The sequence below is a fragment of the Trichomycterus rosablanca genome, chromosome 24 (genome assembly GCF_030014385.1).
Source record: "Trichomycterus rosablanca isolate fTriRos1 chromosome 24, fTriRos1.hap1, whole genome shotgun sequence".
Lineage (NCBI taxonomy): Eukaryota > Metazoa > Chordata > Actinopteri > Siluriformes > Trichomycteridae > Trichomycterus > Trichomycterus rosablanca.
The window spans coordinates 18,918,057-18,946,027 of record NC_086011.1 but is presented as its reverse complement, the minus strand read 5'-3'; the positions used below and the strand labels follow the sequence as shown (position 1 = coordinate 18,946,027).

The 27,971-nt window shown below is 45.4% G+C and overlaps 3 protein-coding genes across 11 annotated transcripts; all 3 read right to left on the bottom strand.

The window, feature by feature from the left end:
* Positions 1-1,254: 1,254 nt before the first annotated feature.
* Positions 1,255-9,488, bottom strand: LOC134301785 (aminoacylase-1-like). Of its 6 annotated transcripts, none has more exons than XM_062986665.1 (15): positions 9,445-9,488; positions 7,844-7,996; positions 6,581-6,645; positions 6,144-6,248; positions 5,923-6,017; positions 5,364-5,440; positions 5,022-5,111; positions 4,874-4,930; positions 4,681-4,754; positions 3,867-3,916; positions 3,634-3,778; positions 2,913-2,981; positions 2,715-2,794; positions 2,230-2,290; positions 1,255-1,912 (listed from the first exon to the last, which is right to left on the bottom strand). In XM_062986665.1, exons 2-15 carry the CDS (start codon positions 7,965-7,967, stop codon positions 1,748-1,750), a joined length of 1,257 nt encoding a protein of 418 aa, XP_062842735.1. In that variant the 5' UTR covers positions 7,968-7,996; positions 9,445-9,488; the 3' UTR covers positions 1,255-1,747. The 6 variants fall into 6 exon arrangements, with proteins under 6 accessions (XP_062842735.1, XP_062842737.1, XP_062842732.1 ...); XM_062986667.1 differs by having other exon boundaries at positions 7,844-7,984; positions 9,445-9,479; XM_062986662.1 differs by lacking the exon at positions 9,445-9,488 and adding an exon at positions 9,321-9,411.
* Positions 9,489-10,413: 925 nt separating this feature from the next.
* abhd14a (abhydrolase domain containing 14A) lies at positions 10,414-15,828 on the bottom strand. Of its 3 annotated transcripts, XM_062986810.1 has the most exons (6): positions 13,862-13,976; positions 12,840-13,119; positions 12,483-12,598; positions 12,062-12,297; positions 11,467-11,692; positions 10,414-10,543 (listed from the first exon to the last, which is right to left on the bottom strand). In XM_062986810.1, exons 2-5 carry the CDS (start codon positions 13,097-13,099, stop codon positions 11,510-11,512), a joined length of 795 nt encoding a protein of 264 aa, XP_062842880.1. In that variant the 5' UTR covers positions 13,100-13,119; positions 13,862-13,976; the 3' UTR covers positions 10,414-10,543; positions 11,467-11,509. The 3 variants fall into 3 exon arrangements, with proteins under 3 accessions (XP_062842880.1, XP_062842879.1, XP_062842878.1); XM_062986809.1 differs by lacking the exon at positions 13,862-13,976 and adding an exon at positions 15,779-15,828 and having other exon boundaries at positions 10,414-11,692; XM_062986808.1 differs by having other exon boundaries at positions 10,414-11,692.
* Positions 15,829-16,737: 909 nt separating this feature from the next.
* On the bottom strand, positions 16,738-27,489 carry hyal2b (hyaluronidase 2b). 2 transcript variants are annotated; one of them, XM_062986803.1, is made up of 4 exons: positions 27,279-27,489; positions 22,893-23,843; positions 19,662-19,751; positions 16,738-19,472 (listed from the first exon to the last, which is right to left on the bottom strand). In XM_062986803.1, exons 2-4 carry the CDS (start codon positions 23,808-23,810, stop codon positions 19,089-19,091), a joined length of 1,392 nt encoding a protein of 463 aa, XP_062842873.1. In that variant the 5' UTR covers positions 23,811-23,843; positions 27,279-27,489; the 3' UTR covers positions 16,738-19,088. The 2 variants fall into 2 exon arrangements, with proteins under 2 accessions (XP_062842873.1, XP_062842874.1); XM_062986804.1 differs by having other exon boundaries at positions 27,283-27,489.
* Between the last annotated feature and the right edge of the window lie 482 nt (positions 27,490-27,971).

Here is a 27,971-nt window from a genome sequence, read left to right as displayed (position 1 = left end):
TGGGATCGAGATTGGGGGAATTTGGAGACCTTGAACTCTTTTCAAATCCTGAACAATTCTTGCAGTGTGGCAGGGGTGTGTGAAGTTAGGGAAAACTGTTGCCATGAACGGAGGTTCAAGAAGGTGGAACATGTCAAAGTGACGTCCACATGAATGCCAGAATCCAAGGTTTCCAACATCATCATAGTAATGAGCAGAGAACAAAGCCTGGGTGTAAACACCTGGTATCGTGTCATTGTGCCCCTTATCTCACATTTTCTCTCCTGTCCTCCTGAACTCTCAGAGTTTCGATGTTCCTCTACAAGGTATTAATTAGTTTGACCTTCGAACTCCAAACTCCAGCAGTGAAAAGTCAAGAGACGCAAAAAAAGACGAGACAGAAGAACTGAGACACATAGAGACGCAAAAAAAAAGACGAGACAAAAGAACCGAGACACAGACACAAAAAAAAACGAGACAAAAGAACTGACACAGAGAGACACAAAAAAAGACGAGACAAAAGAACTGACACAGAGAGACGCAAAAAAGACGAGACAAAAAACTGAGAGACGTGACAGTTTCTTGTTTCAAACCACTACAGGTCTGATCAGCTTTATTATTTCTGCTACTCGTGTAGAAACAATTGATAATTGTAATGATATTAACATTATTTCATATTAAATAAGACTATAAAAAGAAATCAAGATGTTTTGGTGATGTGTTAAACAAGCTGCATATTGAAAACGCCCAATTCCTATGTGTCTTAGAGGAAGCACGTGCTAGCCCCTATTCTACTTAAATAGAATAAAACAGATGAAGCTCCCCGGGGGCAAACTGCTCAAAGTTCTCAGAAAGTCTCCCGGCCCCTGATGTGGATTATTAGCGATAGTGTCGTTACAGACTGTGTAGTAGATCAGTAGAAAGGTAGACCAACACTGCAGATTGTACTCAAATTAATTAGCCAAAACACACAAAAGGATGCAATGCAGTGAAGACTCCAGAGAAAGAACTGAATCAAATGGTAAGACCATTTCTAAAAGCATTGCTGCTGTTGGGGACAGACTGTGGAGTGTTAAACAGACGGAAGTCTGCGCAAGTAGCTGTGCTTGGTTCCAGTGAGATTTACAGCCAGCTTTTCTCAAGGATTACCCCAGACACGTCTTATCGCTCCCTCTTTTCCTCTGGAGTTACCAATACTGAAGTGGAAAAGCCACAATAAAGGCCTGTATCTGCCCCCTAACTGCTACTGTATGTTTTAGCAGGAGTAAGCACCTGTACAGAGCTAAAACTGTTTTATTTTCACGATACATTCATAAATCAATCATCTAACATCAAGTACTAATCGCCGGCTCGACTGTGACTGCTAACTGATTGTAAACACAGATAAGCACAATCAGACAGACATGCTGGTTGTAATACATCATTCTTCTCAGAATTAAAAACATAATTAAGACTCTGGACTAAGACTCAGCGGTTGAACTCTTCACCGCAGTAAATAATACAGTACTGAAGCTGGAGCAGCGTAAATATGATTTCAGATTTAAAAAGCTTAATCCTGAGATTATTTTATTATTATTATTATTATTAAAATCAGGTACTAGAGGGCGACGTCTCATCCCGGCCGCTCCTCTTCTTTGGTGATAAAAAGCTTTAAAACAAAGTCCAAAACAATCACAGTGCTGAGATATAGCCAAATAAATGCAACCGCATATAGCTCCGTGTGTGTGTGTGTGTGTGTGTGTGTGTGTGTGCGTGTGCGTGTGTGTGCCTAGGTGTCCACACTGAGGGCGGGTACGCTGCCCAGGGAGGGCAGGAGGTTTTCGTAGACGTGGACGCCCCTGAGGAAGACTCGCTCGTTCAGGAACTCGTTGTGGTCGTGCAGCAGGATGGGGGTGCAGTTCATCGGGGAGAAACCAATCGCAGGCAAACCCGCCTACACACACACACACACACACAATGTTAAAAAGTAAGTAGACATGAAGAAACTGCTACAGTTTATCTGTAATACTAATTTTAAAAATATATACAGCAGATAGTACGACCGGCAGAAACATGAGTTTGGGGTCGAACAAGAGATTTATAGTTTATATAGGGATACCATTTAGTTCTATTTTAACTGCATAATACATCAAAAGGGTCGAAACTCAGACCCAAGTTTCTGCAGTGGTGGGCTTACTGGTTTGAAAAACTAAAAATCTGTCATTTGGAGACCAGATCTGGAACTGGAAGGTCCTAAGATCAGCTACTCACCGCTCTGATGAAGCGACTGTCCGTGGCTGCAGGAAAAATCTCCTTTACTAACGTCATGTTCCTGTTAAACGACACAGAAAAGCAGTCGGAGCTCAGCGATCAGCAGCGAGGAGAATGATTTCTGTATACAGTTCTATCATAGAGGATCGGCCTCCCTCATCATCATCAATATTTAATCCCGGCAACACAGATTTCTCTGATTTATTTCTCTTTAATGGGGTTTTTAAAGCTCTTGTGGATTCTAATGGACCAACTGCATGCTGCAATACTTGTTCATTTTGGGATATTAAGCATGCTTACTAGAATAAACCCTGCAGCAATTCACCATTCAAACACAAATAAGCAAATAAATCAATAAAAAAATCATCACATTGGGTCATCAATCTGAGAAATGAGCTGAACAGGATTCCAATAATCAGCGTCAGTGCTCAAGTTTACTTAGAAATGACTGTGCAGAGGGTGTGGACATGGGTTCGTGTCCTTACAGGGATTTGCAGGTGGAACTGAAGGCTTTCCACCAGGGGTCGCTGTCCTCTGTGGATGTGGTGGTCTGGTTCATAGCTTTCTGTGTAAAAAAAAAAAAGAATAAACCATTTGACTAACTAAGCAAGATGACTGACCTGAACATGTGTGTGTGTGTTTTTATATATAGGTGTTCCACGTCAGAGCCAAGCGTCACTCACCTGTGCGAAATCATACGTGACGTCATCGCCGGCCTCCTTACACCAGGCTTTAATCTGCTCCTCAAACTCCTACACACACACACACACACACACACACACACACACACACACACACACACACACACAGGGCAGGTCAGGCTGTGATTGTACTTCCTATGTTTCTGTTTATAACTATGGTGACCCTGTACGACCAACCCTTCTCGCCCTGCGCACGTGTGGTGCATTGTATTTATGTCAATGGGGAACTGGAAATGACTAATTATGGATGGGGAAAAAGGGGCCCCTTTTTGAAAATGTGAATAAAGGCTCCAAGATCAGATATCAGATAAATTTATTGCCAGTGAGACGATACAAAAGATCTTTGATTGGTACCGATGCCCAAGGGGGGCGGAAAAGCACCTCTGAAGCTCCTTGTTACCAAACAGTTACCAAACAAACCCCTTATGTGGGTCAAGAGCCAAAAAAAAATGGATTGCAGAGAAAAATAATATTAATTAAATAAACTTGTACGTGAACGCCCCCTTGTGGAGGCTTTATGTTACATCTTGTGAACCACAGAGAGAGGAAGATGCATCGCTGGTGTTGCCAGGGTCGTGTAAAAATCACAGACAAAATGTGGATAGAAGATTCCAACAGACCGTCTGTAATTCTGTAAACAGTAGACCTGGGTTGGAATCTTATTGGCACCACTGTCAGGCCCCACACACACACACACACACACCTGTAGATTTAGGGTGGGCGGAATCCGGATGTCGAAGCTGACGTCCATCTCGGCGGGTATGACGTTGTAGGCCACGCCTCCGTTCACCATGGTCATGTTAACGGTGGTCACGTCGCCCAGGGTGAAGCACTCGCTCGTGTTCAGTCTGAAAATCAGCAGAAAGCGTCAGAGCCGACGACCAAGGAGCACGGGAACGAAATAAACAAAGCTCTCGACCGCGCCCGCCTCCTCACCGCTGCCTCTCCTTCTCTCTGAAGTCCAGGAAGGAGTTGATGACCCGACGCTGAAACACACAACAGTCAGAACGATCAAGTCGCAGCACTAGGGTGTGTGAGAGGAGGTCAGACACACAGACAGACAGACGGACGAGACAGGAATACGAACAGACAGCGCTTCACATAAACACAAAATAAGGGAATCGGACGCTGCAACTGATAATAATTGACCAATCGACCACACAGACGGCCAATAAAATACCAATCTGAAAAGATTCATGATGTTTATATGATTTATGAATGTTCCTGGTTGATTAGAACATAGTAACATTAACATGCATGTCATGTTTAGTTGTACTACCAGCGTGGTCTGACAGAGACGAGGACGTTTCAGGGTTTTTTAGGGGTTTTTTTCGGGGAAGAGGGGTAGATGGGTGGGTAAATGGGTGATGATTCAACCTGGCTTTGCTACCCTGATCATGACAAGGTTGCTGATAAAGTCAGTCAAGTCTCCACACAATAACAAAAAAAAAACTGAGGAATTAAATCAATACATTTTTTACATGAAATAATAATAATAATATGTTTTTAAATAAATGACGGCGCTCCAGAGGCGCAGAGGCCTGTTACGCCAGCCCACCAGACCAGATTTCTCAGAGGCCCAGCGTCTACACAGTCTAAGGGTGGCGATGACCCTGTCCAGGGTATTCCTGTCTTGTGTCTGGTGTTTCCCACGATCCACGCTGGACCAACAACAAGAGGATCAGACAGACAGACAGACAGAACAAGCAGACGGGTCATCAGACAGACAGACAGAGACACACTAACTGACCAGTTTTTCCGCAGCCGTGTTCTCCACAAACCTGGAGCCGTGACCAGGGCTGCCCGGACATCGAACAGTGACCCCTGTGGGACACCACACACACACACACACACACACACACACACACACACACACACCAAATAAAGCACATGAGCAAACAGAGCGCAAGTCAAACCAGCTCGATCAGATCAAACTCACTCACACCAGGGGTTTCGTTCTCCGTAGAACACGGTGAAGGCTTCTGTAGGGTTGGCCAGGCCTGCAACACACACACACACACACAGTATCAAAGGTGTGAGCATTAACCAGTGATGGACTGGTCTGGTGTCAGAGTTCGCTGATTTATTTACCCTCGTCCAGGGCAAAGCCCACATTGAGGTTCTGAAACTCGGGGTGCCTGATGAAAGTCTCCATTCCTTTCTTTCCTCCCACCTCTTCATCTGGAATAAAATATTTGTTTTATAGTTTTAATATGGCCAAAAGTATGTGGACACCCATCTGAATTACGGCTAACGGATGTAAATCAATAAAATGAAATAAACAAGGCGGTCTAGACGCCACTGTATGGTGTAAAGCACAGCGACTGTAGGACTGCAGGTAGTTGGAACTGAATTCATTGCTGTGATTCGTAACATTAATTACGTGCTGACTAATAATAGGGCGTGGCTGGTGTTTGAAAGCGTTTGTATTACCTGGGACAAACGTCAGGTGTATAGTACGAGGAAATCTCTTCCCAGCAGCCTTCAGGTGACGGATAGCTTCGATATACCTGTGGAGAGCAAAGACACGACACGCTCAGCACAGGTAAAAGCCCACGCCACATTCAGTCCAGCATGCACATTGCTGTAGGGAAGTATGTAGGGCATATGGGTCATCTCCATTTCCATATACTCTGTGTGCATTAAGGTCATCGGGGGCCATTTTGTTATTTTCTGCAAAAGCTCTTTTGACTAAATGGTCAAGGTTTCTCGTTTCTGAAATGACATGTCCGACAAGCCCACAGTCAGGCGTCTACATACTTTTGACCAAACAGTGCATGTGTAGAGCCTAAATGAAATCCAGTTTGCGGTGGTGGTGAACACTGTTTCTAAAGACGCTCACAGAGACAGGACAAAGGAGGAGCTTCTTTCTGGCACTGTGGGCTCTAATCTCATGACGATGTAAAGCTTGCTCGACTGTGGACAGTGTGTGTGTCTAATTCACGGCAGATTGCAGTACAGGAGGGATCTGAATGGTGGTGAATGAACTCACTGTATGGTGACTGATTTCATGTCCTGAGTTCCTCTGCCGTAGATGTTCCCGTCGGCGTCCTTCACGGCGGAGAACGCATTGTACTTCCAGTGTTCCTGTAGGGCACGACACAGGGACGGGAACAGTTGTCTGAATGCTCTAGGGTCACCCTTGTTTTAAGGTTCTATAACATGCCAACACATGTGTTGTTACACCCATTAGTCTGAACGTGCTTGTGGTACCTGGTAAACAGGAACTACGTCGGTGTGAGAGTTGAGAAGAATGGACTTCAGTGCTGGGTTGGTGCCCTCCCAGGTCATGATGGTCACCACCCTACCAGGGCAGACCTAAAAAAAAAAAAATAAGGAACAAATAGAAACGGGCTGAACAGTATGGACAGAAAAAGAAGTTCTTACTCAGTTACGCCACTTTCTTTACTTCCTCAGCCCTGAGGGGGTCAAATCCCAGGTAGGGTGCCCATACAGGCACAACTGGCCATGAGGGAAGACTGGAGGGAGCTCATGCACAACAAGAACAACGTCCTAGCTCAGTGTGGCAGTACATAAACGTACAGCTTGACGACTTCCAGCCAATAAGCTTCCGGCTTTACTCCTAATAAACTCGTAACGACCTTCTAACGAGCTTTCTGCCCTCGTAATCTCTTAACGAGCTGGCGTACCTCTACTTTCTTCATGGGCAATCCAAGCTCCTTGGAAATCCTGCCAAGGAAGCCAAGGGCAGCATCTGTAAGCACACACACACACACACATTACAATGAGCACTTCAGTCACATGACCTGACCTGACAAAACCATACTCAGTTTATCCAGCTGACACACCGTACACAGCACAGTTAAAACCATCACTGTTTACAATGGAATTAAACCCACATGGCAACCAGTGGGGGTTCTAAACAAATCCCCTGTAGCTTGTTGGCCATTGGGGTGCAGCAGCGGCTTTTCTAAATACAGATTAATTGTGCGAAAGCATTGTTGCGCCGCATCTGATGAATTCTTCAAACACAGATCAAAGAAAGAGGAAATGAAATCTTTCAGATTCGAACCGGCTGCGTGACTTCCAGAGGAAGAAGCCTGAATTTACCCCAGTCACGTCAGCAGTGTTAGTGTAGGGGTGTAAACACACAGGGAGGCATCAGCCGGGCTCAAATTAGCCAAATCTGCCGATGCACGGAACCACAAACTGAAGAAATCATTTTTACATTTTCGGCATTTTAGCAGACGCTTTTTATCCAAAGCAACTTACAGTACTGTGACAGCATACAATCTAAGCAATTGAGGGTTAAGGGCCTTGCTCAAGGGCCCAACAGTGGCAGCCTGGCAGTGGTGGGGCTTAAACCGGCAACTTTCTGATTGCTGGACCAGTACCTTAACCACTAGGCTACAACTGCCCTAAAATCAAGGATGGGAGAGTAGAAGTAAATGAGGGAGTGTGGGTGCAGCGATCGGACACGCTAACAGGATCTCTTTCCACCGCCGCTGTGATATATGATCTCCGGGAACACTTCGGGCCCCTGCAGTCGGGGGGCTGGAGTCACATGGAGCTCTGATTATGTTCAGTGTTTTTTCTGTTTGTTTTTGCACCTCAAATGGTGATGATTTGCAGATTCAGTTCTCTTTGTGACATGTGACACACACACTTAAAATCACACACACCCTCGTATCAGCAAGAAGGGTCTGGGTCTGGAGTTTGCATGTTTTCCCTACATCCTTAAGGGTTTCCTCCGGGTGCTCCAGTTTCCTCCCACAAGTCTAAAAACGTGCAGTCGGGTCATTTGGAGCTACTAAAAATTGCCATATGTGTGTGTGAGTGTGTGTGTCTGCCCTGTAATGGACTGGTGACCCGTCTGGGGCGTTTCTTAACTAATCAGACTCAGGACAAAGCTGTGATAAAACAGACAGTGAATAAATAAATAATCATGGTACCATAATCCGGTTCCGGATGTACGGTCCTCAGGCGGAGATATTCTCTGAAGAGTGAAACTGAAGGATCTTCGTTCCCTCCTCCTCCTCCTCCTCCTGAGTTCGGTCCATCCTGATCAGGCAGCATGCCACCGTCTCTCCGGCCTGATGTGGAAACTGATAGATCATTAACCCACCATCACTGACTCTTACAGTCTTACTACAGGGATTAAACGTTACCGCTGTATCAGCACTTTTACCACAGTCCAGATTTCTGAACCTGAACGGATCCACAGTAAACATGTGAACAGAATCCATGCAGCGTTATCAGCTTATCATGCTGCCGTGCTTAATAATTACACCCCGTTACACAAGCAGTGCTTTTATTTCCATTTATTTCAATTATTAAAATGTAAAGTAAAAGATAGAATGTGTTCATACAAACACTGTTTTAGTTAACTAGACTGTTACTGGCTGGTGCTTAAGCATATCAATGTCAAAAAAGATGGTTTACTGATAACTAAAAAGGTTATAGCGTCCTATTAAATCACGAAACGCATCTCAGAGTGTCATATTAACACGTATTTATACTTTAAAGTGTCCATACGTCAGATTTTAAGGCAGACGGACCAGTTTTTTATCTGCCTGTCCACAGTCCTTCTTTGGAAGCAAACCAGATGCTTGGAATAACCATAATAATTTCTCCTGTCATTGGTTTACGAGCACTTCAAAAGGAATGGCATGTATTGTCATTGGTTTAAAGCCATAGTTTATTGTGAGGACGTCCACCACTTTATTGTGGAACCTCCGGTCCTGAAATGCTGGTTAATTACTAAGTTTTAATAACCGTTCATGCTGTTATGACTTTCTTTTGGGGTTATAAAAGTGGCCACATTAAACGTAAAGCACATAGTAGTGATGTAGAACAGTGGTGTCATCTGTCTGCTTTTCCTTTGGCCTTTTGTCACAAATAGTTTAATGCAAAAATCAATGTGATCTTGTCTAAACAGCCTTCATCTGAGATCCCAAAACAACCAAAGGTGACAGATCTCTACATTTATGTGAGGAAGAAATGAAGATTAGTGTCACAAATTAAAATCTAAGAGCAGAAGCTGCAAAATAACCTAACAGAAACAACAACATATAAAATTACACTCCAAAATTACTAATTAAACACATATTTAAACATCCTAGAGATGCTGAATGAACCAGCAGACCTGGGATCAGTCTCTACAGTCCATGCGAGGCTCATTTATGATCAGAGAAAACATAAAAACTGATCTGAGACCAGCTCGTTCTGTTCAACGCTGTTTGGCTTTGCAGCAAATCCAGCACATACAGAACTGTGTCTGACGATGCTAAATGCATATTCATTACTTAATAATATTTATATTATATAATAAATACACTAAACAGGGCACATTACGCCTGGCCACGTTGTCAGATTTAGTAAATATTTGGCTAACATGCTAAAAGCTACAGCACAATAAAGCTGAATTACCTGATGTACAGAGCTGTCAAAAATCTGTCAAATTTAACGTTCAAATCTGAAGAAAAATGCGGAGCAGAACTCACAAAAGCACTCCCAGTAATGTGAGTGAAGAAAAGCCGAGTTTATCATTTACCTTCACTCCGGTTTCGCAATCGTCTTCAGGCGAGAACTGTTCTGCCATAACACTGAATGAATTGCACTGGGAGTCGATTCTAAAGAGTCGATTCATATAGTAAAAGCATTAGGACGCGGGAGTCAATCTGAACCCTTCAGAGTCGATTCATTTCTTAATCGCATTAGGATGCAGGAATCAACCGAAACCGTTCAGAGTCGATTCCCTCAACATAGCAAACTTGAGTCCCTTTAGTTAAACGAGAAGACCTGGCTCTGCAAATGGCATGTTTAAAAATAAAAAAAACCGGTCACTAATGCATTTGTTTAACAGTATTTTCAGTAACAGAGTCGTCCTGATCAAGGTCGCGATGGCAACAGGGCTTCAGTTTGTTTAGAACATCATAGAGTCGACGATTCATTTGAGCCAGAACGACTCATGCTTGTTTTTGTTCGATTGAAAAATAAAAGGAAAATTGAAATACGAGTAGAAAGCACAAAATGTGCCGAAGTTCAACACTCTTCAGTTTGAGTTTTCAGTGTTTGGAAACTTCATGGCTGTATCCCAGCTGTTAGGAGTGAAGCGTGGTTGAAATAACTGAATCTACTAGTTAAAGGGCGTCTAAATACTTTTGGTGTCGGGTTGCAGGAAGTCCTGAAGGTCCACAGGACAACAGACTATTACAGGCTCAGCCATGTACTCACTCTCTTACCTAGAGACAGTTTAGAACTGCCAATTCACCTTCTGCATGTTCCAAAGTTCCTGGAAGGAACCCAGACAGGCACATGGAGACCAGGGTGCCAATACATCACAGGGCATCACACACCTCTGGGCATTGAACGTGTTGCCCTACGACCTTGCACTCAGTGTTTCAGGGAAGCACCGGACACACTACGACCACGGTCAGAATGAAGCACTCGGTGGAAATAAATGAAGGAATTTATGTGTGCATGTGTGTAGGGTGTAAACATACCTATTATAAAAACAGCATTTCTGACAATGGCATTTAATTTCATTCTTTAAGAGTTGTTTTTTTTATTTACAAACAACAACAGTTAATTGTACTACACACACACACACACACACACACACACACACATTTCAATCTAACACTGCAAATCTGCAAAACAAAACAACAGTTCAGTATTAAACACACAAGACTGAGCTGCATTGCATATTTATAACTAAAGTGCATATAAAAGAACACGGCTGCAAACTTTCATCATTATTTTATGGAATTAAGTACAGTTTTAAAGCTGCAGTATGTAACTTCTGGTGATTTTGGGGTTTGGGGAGACCTCTCTGGTAGAGAAGGCAGCTTGCGGAACATGTAGTATCATGATTTGCACAGCGCACGGAGTCAATACCATAAATATGTATGTATAGATGCCAATGATTTTAAAATATTTTATATATACAGAATGTTTATTACCCAGCAACAGCTTGAAATAAACGTAAACATGCCGACACAGTTAATTCCACATGTAGAGAATCATTAGTAGAACAGTATTATTAGTAGAAATTAATCCGCTTAGTGTCAACCACGTTTCGAATATTTATATATTTATATTAAATTTGCCCAACAACACCAAGATTCAAGCTCGAATCTCAGCGATGCTATCCGGGTATTCCTGCCTTGAGCCCACTGGGACCCTGACAGGGACGAATCACACCAGTGTGCGAACACCTGACCATGAGCTTGTTGGATCGCAAACCCAGATATGTTAGGTTAGCCAGTGTATGTAAATAAATCTGTAAAATAAGACATATATGTACATACATTATTTAATTATTTTTTTTAATCAGTAACGCTCGATCCTAATCAGGGTTGCAGTGGGTCTGGAGCCGGCCTGAGGGCCCTGCTGGAGGTGCCTCACACGCTCTTTTGCACCTATAGGAGTGATTTGTTTATTTACCTTGGGGCCAATCCACCTTCTGTTTGAAGACACACACGTGGACATGAGGTGAACATGTCAAACACTTAAACACTCATTAGTCTGAACCCTTAGGTTATTTTTTTACTGAATAGGCAAATGTTTTGACCTAATAACCACCCGATCCCACATTCCTGCACTGTGTGTGTGGATCAGTGGAGCGCGTTGAGGAAGTGCAGCAGGGCCTGGTGGAACTCGTGTGGCTTGTCCATGTAGCAGGCATGTCGAGCTCCCAGCAGCTTAACCACAGAGTGATGAGGGAGGTGCTGCAGGTTCTTCAGGGACTGAGAGCCGAGGTTTGTGTCTAGCTCTCCAACCACGATCAGAGTCGGAGTCTGACCACACACACACACACACACACACACACACACACACACGAGTTAATACAGAGCAGCCAGAATCTCAAAGCACTTCCAAACAGCAAGATGATCAGCCGAAGCAAATTTTTATTAAGACTCTGTGGTAATTTAAATGTGCAGTCGTTTCTTTATTCATGATATAAATCATTAAAACACATTTTCCAGTTTGTCCAGGGTCTGCACAACACCTGCTTCCTCTACATTTCTCGTATGCCATAAACGTAAGCTGTCGGAAATTCATGACCAAGCAACAGCACTGATCACGCAGCCCTTTATTCACTGTTTATCTGTAATAACATCAGTGAAATATAAAGCTCACCGCTCCGATCGTTGCTTACATCTCACCTGTATGTCACGGTACTGCTGGATGGTGAGGGTGCGCGTGGCCACGGGTGCGATGGGCACGAAGCCGTGCAGCTGATCGCCGTATCTCTGGAGGAAAGGCAGCGCGTAGTGGCCGCTCATGGACGGCGAGATGAGCACCGGCGCTCGGACGCCCAGGGCATCGAAGAAATGCTTCAGCAGCTCCACCCGACTCTGTTCCGACTTCACCGACTCCGAGGCTGGAGACTTACCGAAACCTGTGATAAAAATAAAAATTTGTCCTCCCAGCACTGACACTAAAGTGTTTAAAAAAATCCCAACAACACTGCTACACCTACTACCGGACCATCTGATCGAAATAGAACACAACGAGACAAACCGAAGAGTCACCGGTTCCTCACTAAAGTAACTTCCACAACTGAAGACGCAGTTCGTTTCTTACCCGGCAGGTCCAGCGCCAGGGCCTGGTATCGGTTAGCGGCGAGCAGACCGAGCGTGCCCAGCTCCTCCCACGTTCTGGAGCTGAAGGCCTGACCGTGCAACAGCACCACCTGCAGCCTGGCAGAGGAAGCACACGACAGTCAGATACTACTGGTTCATAAAACATGCTGATGATTTGTAGATCCATCTGTCTGTCTGTCTATCCAACTGTCTGTCTGTCTGTCTGTCTATCTATCTTCTATCATATATAAAACCTCTCACTAATTCTTTACAACTTTATTTTAAACGTCCTCTCGGTTTCCTCCTCTCACTACTCTCTATTATTCCTCAGTAGCCCGATCAGGGTCCGGATCCTGACCTGGGTAAAACCTGTCTGCCGGCCGAATCCACGGGCAGCGCCTCTCTGAAGAACAGCGGGGGGTCGCTGGGGATCTGTCCCGTACGCACGGTGATGTTGATGGGCGACGGTGAGGACGATACCAGTCTCTGGGTTCTCTGGACGGCGAGTGAGGGCTCAGTGTTGCTGTGTCGTATAGAGGAGGGCAGCAGCAGGTACAGCAGGATGGTGAAGAGCAGCACCAGAGCCAGGACCACCACCCGGTTCCTCAGGAAACTCATGCTTCACTGATACAGCGAGTCTGCGGATAAAAAATACGTTTCAGTGTAAAAATGTATCATAATTATTAGAATTATTAAAATAATGAACTCTAGTCGATCAGCATGAGCAGCTGTGGTTAAGATTTCAGTTAACCAGATATTAACCACCGGTTAGGCTCGGTGGGTAGCACTGTTACGCCATAGCAAGAAGCTCCTGGGTTCGATTCCCATTTGAAACGCTTCGGGTCCTTTCTGTGTGGAGTTTGCATGTTCTCCCCGTATCTGTGTGGGTGCAAAGACGTTTCACCTAGTGAATCAGACCCACTGCGACCCTGACCAGGATAAAGCGCTTGTAAAACAGACAATGAATGAATGAATGAATGAGGTGAATCTGAAGCCTCCACCCTTGTTTCTACACTTCTGCTTGTATTTACTGCAGCACCAGGGCGGCTCACTACACATCAGGTGGTGTAGGTGACACACAGCTCCAGCGTCCTGAAGAACTGGGTTTGGTGCTGCACGCAGTTTAGCATGTTCTCCCACTGTAAAGGTGTGTGTTATTCTGTGATAAACCGGTGGCTTGTTCAGACTTGGTGTAATCCCTCTTTATTCGTGCACAGTGTACCCACCGCGACCCCGATCAGGATGAACGTGTAGGATGTTTTGACGCAGTTGATGTTTTAACGCTAGCGGGTTGGAGCACTGGAAGCTAACATGCTAAGGTCAGCTAGCTTATGCGCTAAAAAGCCCAATCCTCTGCAGGTCATACAGACACAAACCCACCTACTGACAGCCGCTCAGGGGATAAATCACGTCCGTGTACCGAGCACAGTCCGAGAGGACGGGATTCAGAGTAACGGACATGTTAACAGCACCGACCGCACCGCGGAACCGCAGATTTGACCACGCCGCGCACAAAAACACAACCGACTGGAAACACGTTCCAGCTCTAATGGTTCCGCACAGCACCAGTTTATTTCTGAATTTATTTTAATGGGACTGGTCTCTTCAATGATGACTGGGTGTAAGGGAAGACTAAACGGGTTTGATTGGTATAAAGTGATTGAACTCATGGCTATGGCCTAGAGTCAGCAGATTTGGAGAGATGAGTTAGACAGCGCTCTTCATCTTCAGCATCATTATTATGGTTCAGATTACAGCAGGATTCAGGGGTCTGACCCTCCTAATTAATACTTGGACCCTCTATCTGCTCCTAAAAAAGAGGTAAAAACAACAGTTCAGCTGGGAGAGGGGTCGTTAGTTAGCTAAACTTTAACTGTAATTAATAAAACCTAGTGACTAAGTTGAGGTTCGTGGCAGCCAAACACCTTGCCCATAAGTTTTCCTTTATGGGGGCGGTGATAGCTCGGTGGTTAAGGTACTGGACTAGTAAACAGAAGGTTGCCGGTTCAAGCCCCGCCACCACCAAGTTGCCACTGTTGGGTCCCTGAGCGAGGCCCTTAACCCTCAATTGCTCATTGTGTTCTGCTCACTGTGTAAGTCACTTTGGATAAAAGCTTCTGCTAAATGCTGTAAATGAAAATCTTTATTTTGTCACCCTCCTGTGAATACATTTCTTTTCACATATTTTGCATGTTCACCTTATTTTCTCTTCAAGTTTGAGTCTGGAGTCTAATCTAACGAAGCTGAAGATGCTTCGTTATCCTATAAACGCTTAAATGTACGTTTATATGGTAAATCCAAATCAATTTACAATTGTGAGTGAACACAGTCTTTGCTCAAGGGTCCATCGGGCTTAAACCAGCAACCCTTCGATAACTAGTCCAGTCAAGCCAAGTCAATTTTATTTGTATAGCGCTTTTACAATAAACATTGTCTCAAAGCAACTTTACAGAATCCAGGACCGACAGACCAAAAACTCCTGTTGAGCAGCCGAAGGCGACAGTGGCTGGAAAAAACCCCTTAAAGAGGAACCAGACTCAGCAGGAACTCCGTCCTCCTCAGGTGGCCTGGAGGATCATTTGAATGAATAGAATCCACACAAATCATACAAATACAAAATTAAATTGAACTAAAAGTCATAACTAGTGCAAAAAAAGTCCAGCATCTGAATCACTGAGTGATCTCTGCCTTTAAAACACATTTTGTTACGCTCATAAATACATATTTTTAATTTATATTTTAAATACTGTGTGTGTGTGTGTGTGTGCATTTAAAGTGGAAACATGCACTGGTTGTATATTTAATAAAACAGTCCTGCTGTGGTTTCTGAACTGTAGGTGGTACATAATCCATTTTTAATTAACTTAAAGTTCAATTGCAGGTCTAGATATTTAAAACAGTCATTTATTTCATACAGTTGGTTTCAACCTGGTTGATATGATAAATACGAGTGATCTTTACATATTTTATACAAGAAAGAAAGATTTGCTTTGAAAATGAGCACTGATTGAATAAGGTGTGTGTGCTAAATAAAACCGGTCACTTTGCACTTTGTTCACCTCCTTGTTTACATGTCAGGAACGATGGTGGATAAAATTCCTGTATTGATCCTGATGGAGAAATGCAGCTCCAGCACAGAGTAAATACAAAAAAAGGGTAGAAATATAATAAATATATAGAAAATATAAAAGTAATTACTATTCTACAGTGGTAGGACTAGATCGTTTCTGTTCACAACCATCATGACCTGTAAACCATACTGGACTGGTAATTCTAACCAGATGTTCCTCAGCTCACCAGTTTAAACCGCAATGAAGCATCAGCAGATTCTGTAGAAGCAGCGCCGCTCTACGCTACGATGCACAGTGAGTAAGCACATTCCCCAAACCTGGAGTAATACGCTGGAAAATAACCAGTAGGTTCGTTCTCAGTTGGAGGTCACCGAGCCGAGCTGCACCGAGAACGCCGACAGGACTCGGGAGTCTGGTCAGAGTTTTAAAACAACCGATTCTCTGTCCTTCCACCCGCTGTTATGCTGCCTTTGGCACCGCTCAGCCACCCCCCGCTAAGATCTGGGACTGATCCTAAACAAAAAGGAGGTGGGGAAACGAAAAACAGAGCAAAAGTGAAATCGGCGTGTGAGGAAACTACCGTCCATTCAGGGTCAGGATTCCCAGGACGGGAGAGCGAACACGCCGAGTCCTGAAGAACCCGATGTGGGCAAAAGTCGAAGGTCATGCTGGGTGGGTCCTACTGTTTATGTTTCACATGTTCTGTGTATGCATGGGTTTCCTCCAACTTCCTCAAAACTTGTTGAAGGTGTAAATCCAGGTTGCCTTCACGCCTTGCACCCGTGTTTCTAGGTGGCATCAGGAAAAATGAACGGGTACATCTATTCACGTAAACACTGATTGTTTTTCTTGTAATATTTGTGTTCCTTTATTTCCCCCAGTTATTACACGTGCATTAAAACAGCGGGTTTCAAAGCGAGGCCCCTGCTGTATAATATTCATGTGTTTATATTTTATTAGCACAGGTTGCACATTAGTAAGAACACCTTCATTTCAGCAGCTCACGTATTTAGGGGTCACTACAGCAGATCATTTATTTTAGGATGCCCTCCTGAAGCAACCTTCTTTATATTTGGGGCTTGTGACCAGCACTAAGAGCGCACTGATGAGCGCACCTCCGTCCTTCCCCAGACATGCAATCATGACGTGGCAGCATCAGATCAAATGAAAAGATTAACACAAAGCTCTGGTATCATATTTATTGTAAAAAAGGAATAAGACACTTTAGTTTTCATTCTCTCAGACATATAATCATATGCTCACTCATGTTGAAAAAGACCCTCATGATCAAAACAAAACGTCTTTCGCTTGAAAATCAACAAGCAGGATTTGGTACGACTGTATAAACTGAACATCAGGCCTGCGGTGAGTTTTACCGTATTTTCCAGACGTTATGTGACCGAGTGCAAGTAATCGGCAGTGAACTTTTACAGAATCAGATTCAGTACTCGGCAGCAGGGCGGTTTAGCAGGCAATGAAGGTGCCACATACATTTAATTACTGTCTAAATGCCAGTAAGTGGATTTTCCACGTATTTCAGGTAGGAGTGACTGTGATGCTGGCCGTCTACTGTTCCTGGCTCCTGTACCCGCTGGCCCACCCTGAACCCCAAGGTCGACGAGCTGCTTGATTGTAATTATTCAGCGCCTCTGTTGAAGCTGTTCAAACTGTCAAGCCCAAATATTTGGATTTTATGGTATTTATCAGGCACCACTAGTAAAAAAAACAACATAATATTATAAAGTACCAGATTTTTGATATAACAGTTTTTAAAAAATCTCATTTTGGACACAATGGGGATGAACAGAAAAATGTCAACACCCGAAATGGAGTAGCAAAAAGCTCATAAGGAGTAGGACCAGACTCCTATAGGTTTAATCTTACCACACAATACTTTTAGCTTAGGTGGGGAACAGAAGATTAAAGCTTGTTTTCTAATGTTTAATCTAGTATTAAAAAGAAAAACATAAAAGAATTTTGACTTCATCAAAGCCTCTTGGAATGTGGAACAACCCTGCATGATTTCCACCCCATGCTACGTACTGAACACACAGCAGCGCTCGCTCTATTTGAAGGCACGATTTGGCTTTCCTCAGATTGAACAGCACTCGCTAGGAAAAAGTGAATGGAACAGTGAATTCCTGCCCTGTTTTCTCTGGTCAAGGATCCAGGGTTTGGTCCTCATGAGATCACAAACGGTTTCTGAACGACGCTGGATTGAATTCCAGCCCCGCAGTTCATGTCGAGACTTGCTCATAACGGGAATTATTTAATCTGTTGTTGGAAGGGAGGCGTTCGTATTGCTTTGAAATACAATAACAGCACCAAGTCTTGTTATGACTGGAGTAGCCTGGCAGAGAGGTATCACAGTAACGTCTTTTGCTGGTGTGTAATCAGCACCATACAGTCCAGAAAATACGGTAACTGGTTTGTTAATTATAAAACATGATCTTTGTATCGGGGCAGTAAGAAAACCATCATTCATCAAGCACAGAAACATGAATATCGCAGCGCTCAGCTCACAAAACACCAATATTATCACAATACAATAACATTATCTAAAATAAAAACAACATTCAGCCACTATTAAACACGATGTACAGAGTGAACGTTCATGACAGGGTGAAGCAGAAATCGAGGCACAAGCGTCGGTGCTTTGGCAGATGAAATTGAGCCCGACAGGCTCGTGCGACACCACCCAGCAGTGATCGGACGGCGGGTTTGAGGCTTTGGGTTGTTCAGTCTTTGTATAAAGTACTGCACGTGTTTACTGTATCTACCGAATCTTTACTGGTGATGCTAACGCTTACAAAACACTCTAGCACACCAGAGCTCGTGAGTTCGAATCTCAGCTCTGCCACCGCCTACATGAACGATGGCTCATTCGTAGGGAGCCAGCCTTGAGCCAGTTCTAAAGATCAAAATAAAGGGTTTGGGCCCTGGTTGGTAGAAGAGAGGTATAGATCTGCGTCAGACAGTGTAAAACTCCTGCAGTTCGCCCTCCTGTGCGACAGGGGGCAGCACTTAAAAGAAACAGACTCGCCTGAAAAGTAGCGGAAGGCCTTCGTATCGGGGATTAAATAGTTTTAACCGATAACCGACGCGCTGATGGTGCGCCTATAAAATAATAAACACACCCCAGATTCACAGCTTTCATTAAAAGGCTTCAGTAAATACAATTACAAGACGACAACAGAGAGACGTGGCAGTGACGCAGAACCAGAACGATCAGAATCCGATCATTATTTACTCCGTTTGAGGAGCTCAGGGGTCCCACAGGACGGTAGTGACTTGGCTGTAGTCTGGATTGATCCAGTAACTCAAGACCTTCATACTGGAGCACCAGGTAAAACATCTGACCAGGTTTTGGGGGGATTCAGACCTGCTGTTGAGAGATGCGTGCTGCGCTTGGGTGCTAATTTAAACATCAGCTGTCGGTTATCGGTTAATCATGCGCACCCCCCCACTTCCTCCATTCAGAACCTGGTCTAAACGGCGCTGTTTCCAGTGTAGGCGTGTCCAGTACTCGATAGCGCTCACTGCAGAACACCTAGCGTCAGGACTAGCATCAAAACCAGCGGCACGAGCGAGCACGTGTTCACCGAGGCGGCGGCGCTGCCTTGCACGCAGCCCTCGCCCGAGTACCCGGTGTAGCACTGGCACTGAAAGTCCCGGTTCAGCCGCGTCAGCTCCTCCTGGTCCGACTTGCCGCGGACGGTTAGGCGACCCCCCTGCAGCTCGATGGTGTGCGTGCGCGGGCTCAGGTGCAGGTACGTGTCCGTGTCGGGGTTCCTGCGCAGGCAGCGTCCGTGCCAGCCGCAGAGCCCGGCGCTGCACCGCTCGGCCGCCGACGAGACGTTGAGCAGGTAGCGGCCGAGGGCGCCGGCGCGGAGGTACTCGCTCAGACTGGAACAGCTCGCCTGCACGACAGAACACAGAAGTTAGGGTTAGGTCCAAGCGGTTCATCTTAACGCGCTAGCCCACCACCACCGAGCAGCCAAGTCTCGGAAGCGTCAGGGGAGGCACATGCTAGTCTGCAGCCGTTCCCAACCAGACTACTAACAGAGAACCCCAAATATAAGCGGTGCACAAATATGACGGATTCTTACGTTACTGCTGGCGTAGGTGGCGTCGCCCCACAGGATGACGCCGGCGGCACCCAGGGACACACTCTCACCTATCGTCGAGATCAGATCCATCTACACACGGACACAGTGAGGGAAAACAAGAAGAAGAAATGAGATCAGACTGCATCCATACACACACACACACACCATTTTCAGTGGAAAATGTTGTGAATACTTCCAATCAGAATGAAGCCTACAGTAAAGAATGAGGGAGCGCACACACACACACACACACACACAGAGAGAGAGAGTTGCTCACAGTGCTGAGTGGAGTGTGTGTGTTTCAGAAGGACTGTATCCTCAAGATGGATAGATTTACTGTTATACTGACATACAATTAAATTCAGTGCAACACTAATCAGTCTGTGTGTGTGTGTGTGTGTGAGATGGAGGCCTCCACTTTTGTAAAGAAGCTCTTTCTCAGTTCGTGTGTGTGTGTGTGTGTGTGTGTGTGTGTGTGTGTGCACGGATAACCCGGTACCACCTGAGTAAAGACGAATCCTTCATACAAACATCCACTCACTCTAAACAGGCTCATTAAGCCTCGCTCACGCCCCCTTCCACCCTCCCGAATACAAACACATAAACAAACACACAGAACGGAAAAATCCAGGTCTGCAAAAACTTTCCTAATACGTCCAAGCATTTTAAAATCCAAGCAACCATAAGTGCATGCACCCGAGTGCACTAATATTCATCTTACACACTGTAAAAGCACTTTTTAACCTTTTATTAGTAGCAGAAAGGTTTCACACACACGAGGCTTCAGAAATGTGTAGAAAGACATGATTTGCCATAACAAAACCCAAACAGACCTGACAGACACATGAAGAAGCAGCGACCAGTGCAGCGGCACAAGCTAAGATTAAAAAATGCAAGTAAATTTATAATAAATATATATATATAACATAATTACTGCATTTTACGTTGCGGATATTCTTCAGTGTGAGAGAAACTTCAAATGCAATAAAAAAAAGCTCCCTTGGCACCTCAGGTGACCATGGTTATGAACCTGTGGGTGATATAGGCCCGCTGCCCAAATGCCGCCTGTAGATCTTCACTGAATGTGTAATCTGGTCCCTCAGAACGTACTTTTAATATTAACAATAAGAAAAAGATGTTCGGAGTGGGTGAGGCACAGAAACGCGGGTTCTGATGACCTGGGTTTGATATCTGTACGAGGTTACTTTAGACACCGTGGTTTAATGTCAGGGCGGCACGCTGGGTAGCACTGTCGCCTCACAGCAAGAAGGTCCTGGGTCCGGGTCCTTTCTGTGCGGAGTTTGCATGTTCTCCCCGTGTCTGTGTGGGTTTCCTCCCACAGTCCAAAAACATGCAGTCGGGTTGATTGGAGACACTGAATTGCCCTAGAGATGAATGAGTGTGTGTGTGTGTGTGTGTGTGTGTGTGCCCTACAATTACTTAGGGTTACTGTGTGCCTTGCGCCCATTGAAAAGTTGGGATAGGCTCCAGCACACCCCCCCCACACACACACACAACCCTAATTGGATAAGCGGATAAGAAAGTGAGTGAGTGAGTTTAATGTCACCTCCCAAAACACAGATTGTGAACCGCCTACTCCAAACTGCCCCAAGATCCTGAGATGGATTTTTTTATTTGCTCTGTGTTTTCCCTGGTGGCTGCAAACCCACTGCAGCCCTGACCAGGATGAATTATAAGAGTGTTTTGACGCAGCAACCATCCCTGACTTATTTTGATACAGCCTTCTCATAAAAGGAGGTACATGTGATACAGCCTTCTGAATTTATGGTGGTACATGTACGTTTTTGGGATTATAGACACCCATTCTGGCCAGTGGTGAACAGCCGAGGCCTGGCTGAAACCTCCGAGTCTTTCCCTGAGGTCATAAAAATCCAGACGGGGGCCGAACGGGAGCCGGAGAGCGAGTGCTGAGTAAACCGCTGAAGGTCATTAAAGGGCTTCACAAAAGACACACAGAAGAACTAATGAAAATTCCCTCAGAAACACACGATCCTTTGTCTGAGGAAGGAAGGGAAATGTTTACAGTCGGACAGGTTAGAATTCAGCTCCAGAGCCTCGTCTCATCTCTGCCAGGACAAACTTCACGCTCTGGAAATGTTCCGAATTCGGTCAAATCAAAACCTTCTCCTGGGTTCACTCCGAGACACTGTAGAAAGGTTTGAGATTTTCCTTTTCTCCAGACCCCCCCCCTTCCCCCGAACCATTTCATGCGATGGACAGGCGCAGCGTTTATTTTTCTTTGAAAGTGATTAACTGCGCCGCGGCGGGACGTCTGAATCACGCAGGAGACCCATTGAGTGCGGCGTTCAAAGCAGAGCTCGCATTCTTTCCTTCACGAGGACACGAGAGACGTTTCCTGAGTTATGAAACGTGTACAATAGGGACCGCAGACCGAGAACGAACTCGCCGTCTGCTCTCCTGCTTCAGCTGGAAGAACCAAGCACAGAACCGGTGACCCGAGGATGTGGGTTCGAACCTTCGGTCCTCGGCTCGGCACGAACGTCGGGCACGGGGAGAGAATTCGGTTCAGGACACGACGCTTTCACCCAAAGCAGATTACAGTAGTGTGACAGTATATTATCCAAACAAATGAAAACAGGGGACCAACAGTGAGAACCTGGCAATCAAGTGGGGCTTGAACCAGCAACCTTTCGATTACTAGTCCAGTGCCTTAACCGCTAGGCTACAACTGCCCTAGACAGAGTCAGCCAATGGTTGGAGAACATACGAGTACCTGAGGGACACGCGCATGGATGTAAAGAGAACATGTCAAACTGCACACATGCCGTAACCTGCGCCAAGGATCGACACCAAAGTTTACCCCCTCTTCACCTCGGTCAGGGTAGCAGTGGGTCCAGTTTTCCCAGAAACAAGCACACAAGGCATTTATGCACCCCAGACAGGACGCCTATCCATCGTCCATCCCCCTACTCTTAGACATAGCCAATCTCACCTGCTGAGATTCAAACCTGGCTCTTAAAAGCAGTGATAGGCTAACAACTTTCTAACCATGTCAAAGAGATGTGTTTCATTCGTAAGCTACCCTGGGACTCCAAGTTGACGACTAAATTGTAGCGCGGGGGTTAGGGGAGTGGGGGTTAGTGATTGGTGCATCCCTGTCATCTGTCCAAATCCACCCAAGTACCCTGACTAACAAACGTCCATGCTTTATCGTTTAATGTGATCGAGTTAAAAGTGTTTGCGTCTCACCTCTGTTAGCAGCGTGAGCTCGTTGGCGTAAGTGGGCCGCGCGTACACGAACACGGGCCGCGCCGTGCCGTTTCCGGTGGACGCCAGCCTCATGCCTTCTCTGACGCGGTTCCTGACGAACTGTCGGCCGATGGTCTGGTCCTTCAGCGCCCGGCTCAGGTACACGGAGGGAAAGAGGGCGGTGCTCTCCGTCCACAGCCACTCCAGCCGATCGTTCCGCGTCGTCTCTACGGGCGGGCAGCGGCCCGTGTAGTTCTTTATACCGCTGGTGCTCGTGTAGTCGTGGTTGTAGCAGTCGGGGAAGAGGTAAAACCCCCAGAGCTGATTCGGACGCAGACTTTTGACCAGACGCAGCGTCTCCTGCATGAACCTGCGCGCCGAAAGCTCGAACTCCTGCTCGGCCACTCTGGCCACCTGCTCCGGGGTCCAGCCCGGATTTTTATTTGCCGTGAGCTTCTTGGATTCGTCGCGGTAAATGAGCTTGGTGTGCCAGTTGCGGATCCACGTCGGCCTCCATTCCTCCCAGTCGAGCACGGCCAGCCCTTTAGCCGTGGGCTCTTTGATGTACTTGGCGAGACCTTCCGGAACCTTGCTCAGATGCTGTTCGAGGCTCGCCAGCTGCGGGAGGCCGAGGTTCTTGGGCGTGCCGTCGTGTTCGTAATACGGATACAGGCCCAGCCGCTCCTTGTAGAAGATGGTGAGGTTTTGACGGACGAAGCCCTCGGTGGGGTAGGCCACGATCTGAAAGAGGTTGAACTGGAATTTGACCCTGTGGCGCGGTTCGCAGGCTTCCGTGGGCGCGTTCCAGACCAGCAGGAGAGGCTTCTGGGAGTAAAGTGGCCATCTCGTGGTTTTTTGTAGCTTCTGCGCGTGCAGGAAGGTGCAGGACAGACAGAGCAGAGACGCGAAGAGCAACATGGCTTCCGTTTTCCCAACAGCCACCACCACGCCCTGCAAATACACCCAGAGAGAGCGGCGCAAGATCAGATATCGGGACATAAATAGCCCACAGCTGAGTATACACACCGCATTTACTCGACACACACCAATAAGACGTGTGTACACATGGAAACAACACAGCTTCACCTGTTTAGCAGGACTGAACAATACAGAGAGCAAAACACAATCACAAATCTTATTTACGTTTACAGCGTTTAACAGACGCTTTTATCAGAAGCACCTCACACATGAGACTGAATACAGTGCAAGCAACTGAGGGTTAAGAGCCTTGCTCAGGGGTCCGAGGCGGTGGGGCACTGATCTGTTTTTATAAAACAGCGATAATCAGTTTCTCTCTGTTGTGTCTCCGCTACGATACTATTTCTCTCACTGATGGCATTTAAAAAAAATCTGAGGCAAACTTGGTCAAAGTACAATCAGATTGCCAAGCAGTAAAAAGAGACAAAGGGGCAACTCAACGTGCCGTACAGGGCGCGGCAGCAAGGTAAGTGGCGCCGCCCGACTTCATAGGACCCAACGGCACAGGGGCATCAGCAGCACCAAAGCGGTTTTGCTGCGAATAGTGTGAGAGTGAGTGAGGAATGGCTTTAATATCAGACCTTTATGCAAAATAAACAGACGGCTTAAAAGAAATGTAATGATTTCACACTCAAATAGCGCCAGTTTTATCATATTTGAGATTGTTATACGTCAAAACAGACATATTTTATCTTAGAACTCTTCAATTTAAACTTTGTCCAGGGACAGATTGGGTTTCCAGTCATCTGTACCACGACGGCATGCATTACGCAGCACTTATTACCCGCCTGAATAATTCCAAAAACAAGTCAGAACATCTTAATGTTTTTCAGTTTAATTAAAGACAGATGAAACTGCTCGACAGGACTGTAAACGTACGATTTTATGGGGACATTTTGGCCTGTGGGCTGCCAGTTAAGAATTGCAGTGGTTGGTTATACAACAACGCTGGCGTAAGAATGTTCTCATAGTCATGACAGTGAGCGCAATGCGGTGTGGCACCGTAAGCGGCTCTTCTACACTTGTAATGCTTACCGAACGTGAGCCGAAAGTGTTTATCGTATGTTTAAGTGTGTCAGCGTGGTTCAAGAGTCAAGAGAGTCAAGAGAGGTTTATTGTCATTTCAGCTATATACAAGTACATATTGAAACGAAACAACGTTCCTCCAGGTCCAAGGTGCAACACAGAACAAAAAATGCAGGACAGTACAGTACAGTGCAGGTACACAACATTACATTAATACGAGAATGCTTAAAATAAGTAAAGGAAGACGAGACTAGAGACAAGTGCTGGTTAGTACATGGTACCGAGTAAATAATGGTGAGGTAGATTATACACAAGTTGTCTCACATCAACTTTACCCACTTCCACTTGTAACCAGTGAAATAAAGCAAGATAAGAGGGTTTTTACACTAATAACTGAACCCAGCCACAGGATGTCTATAGTTCAGCAATAACTGATGAAAGAATTCATGCTCGCACCCTGAAGTTTAAGCGTGTCTTTAATATTAGCATTAAATTACTGAGTATTAAATTGTTGTGTGCATCAATTGTTACCTGATACACGCAACATTAATGTCTGCAACATCATTTGGTGTATACTCTTAATTTATACCAATAACTAACTAATTAAATAATTGTAATGTATAGCTACGCAGCCTACGGGCTGGTCAGAGTACCTGTGCTGTTCGTAACTATGACCTACTCCCATGTCAATGCTTGCAAGTGTCAAAAACCTATGTGGTGGATGGTGTAAAGCACTATACTGATGAACTTCTAAGCACACTGCACATGACCTGGCGTAATATGCTAAACGGAACAACCACCCGGCATGTGGAAAGTAATCTTACAATATAAAAAGTAAAGAAAAGAAGCAAATGTTCCCATATAAAGGTTGACACACCCACCTGTGTGGAAGCACAGCACTATTCAAACAATGTGGTTCAGAGACGGAGGGCTAAGTCCTAACAGGTGCCTCGCATACCTCCAGCCCACAGACGACTCCCGTCTGGGCGAGGTAGAAGCAGAGAGGCATTGAAGGGGGAAGGTCCAGCCTACACCCGTTTCTGATCAACGGACTAAACCGATCATGTCGCATTGATCCAAGATAAAGTGGAAGACGCACAAACTCCACTGAACCTTGATCCTCGCAGTTGATATTGTTTGGACCGAACTGAAGAATCGGCTGCGGCTGCATAAAACAGACAAACTTTCAAGGTGTGTCCCAATAAAAAAAAAAAGACACAGGATCAACATCCTGTGCTGCACGTAAGATTATCGCAACCTTTTTCTGGGGAACAATATTTATACATTTTTACTTAATCACTTCTTGCACTTCCGCTAGCTTGAGTAATTGAAGTTGCAAAAAAAAGAAAAGGTGTTACACACAGTGGTTACGCTTAGGAAGCTGCAGGAGAGAAATACTACAATTAATTTATGCCCAAATTAGGAGCTTGTTTAACCCATGACGTCAATACCACAAGTTCAATATATCAACAGGCACATTTCTATCACTAGACAATATTCCACCGTATCGGGGTTGGGTTTGATACCAGGCAGGAGTGTGTTAGGCAATTCTAGACTGACCAGATATTAGTGGTAAAAGCTGGCAATGAAAACGTGAAATGTGCCAGTCGAGGTGGTTTCTACATTTCACAAGGATTTCACAAGGACGCCCCACTCCGCCAAAGCCTCCCTTCCCGTTTGAGACCCTTGGGGTTAGAGAGAGCAGGGCGGATCCACTCAGGAAGCCACCCTTATTAGATTATGTAATGATCAATTACTGAAAAAGCTTTGGGGACAGCAGCGGGGGAGGATTGCTGGAACCTTGATGTAATGAGTGGCACATTGGCACAGCAGCTGGTACACAGGGTGCTGAACCCAACATCTGAGGACTGGTGCCTTTACACTTTGAAAACTGACTGGCAGTGTGGAGTTTTGCACGTTCTTTTCATGATTGCTCAGGCTCCATCCTGGGCATCTTGCTTTCTTTCCACCTCCCAGAAACATGCAGATGTTGGTTGGATTGGATTGGACTGATTGGCTGGACTAAACTACCTGTGTGTGAATGTGTATGAAGGTAATGTACAAGTGTGTGTTGCCCCGTGATAGACTGGAGCCCTGTCGCCGCGACTCCGACCAGGTTAAATACTTTGGTGAAACTGATTGAACTGCTGTAATGCATTATAATGCCAGTCTTTGTGCGCACGCGCTTTTTAAAGTTTCGCACGCGCAAGTTTGCTAAGTTTAAACTTCAAACGGAATAACGGTCAAACCGAAAAACCGTTACTCCCACACACACCAAACGGTTCCTCTATAGAGGCCAAAACTGTCATTTCTTCAATAAAAACCCCTGTAAAAGAACAATTTATCATGTTAAATGTGAATTAAAGACAGATTTTAACCTACCGACCTGAGGAAGACGCAGCTAGCTGGTGTTTGAGCTCAGTTCGCCGGTTTCGTCCACTCCGAGCTCTCGCAGACCACACAGCACACCCTGTCCATACCTAACCGCAGCGAGTTTATCGAGTTTTTATTCATAAATTACATCTAACATCGCTTTTTTCTGTGTTAATGGCTCAAACTGAACTATCCTCCTCGTTCGGCACTTTCTGGCTGCTGCTTCTCCCCCGCGGTGGTGACGATCCGTGATTGACTATCGTATAAGTTCGGCCTTGGGTTGTTCCATTATGCAGAAGCAGGGGGTGAATGGAACAAACCACTGCACTTTTATTACGAAAACGTACATCAATCATAGAGCGCATCAATCTATTCTGTATATAGAACTATAATAAACAATTGATTTATTTGCATTGTTTATATTTCTCTTTTCCCCCAGACAGGGTACTGTTTACATTTCCTCCACACCCCTACTCTATGCTGCGATAGTTCAGTCGGGTGATTCCCTCGACTGACCGAACCGAATGAACGGAAGCTCCACCACAATGAGAGGTCGCGTTTCATCTCATGAATTCATTTTCCCCCTCACGGTTACTCCAACAGCCACGTAGCAGTACAAAGCTGTTACTCTGATTTAATAGTTTGTCCAAAAAGACCCAGTTTTGGGTGAAATTCTACCAGCCCACCTGTAATCTGATGCTC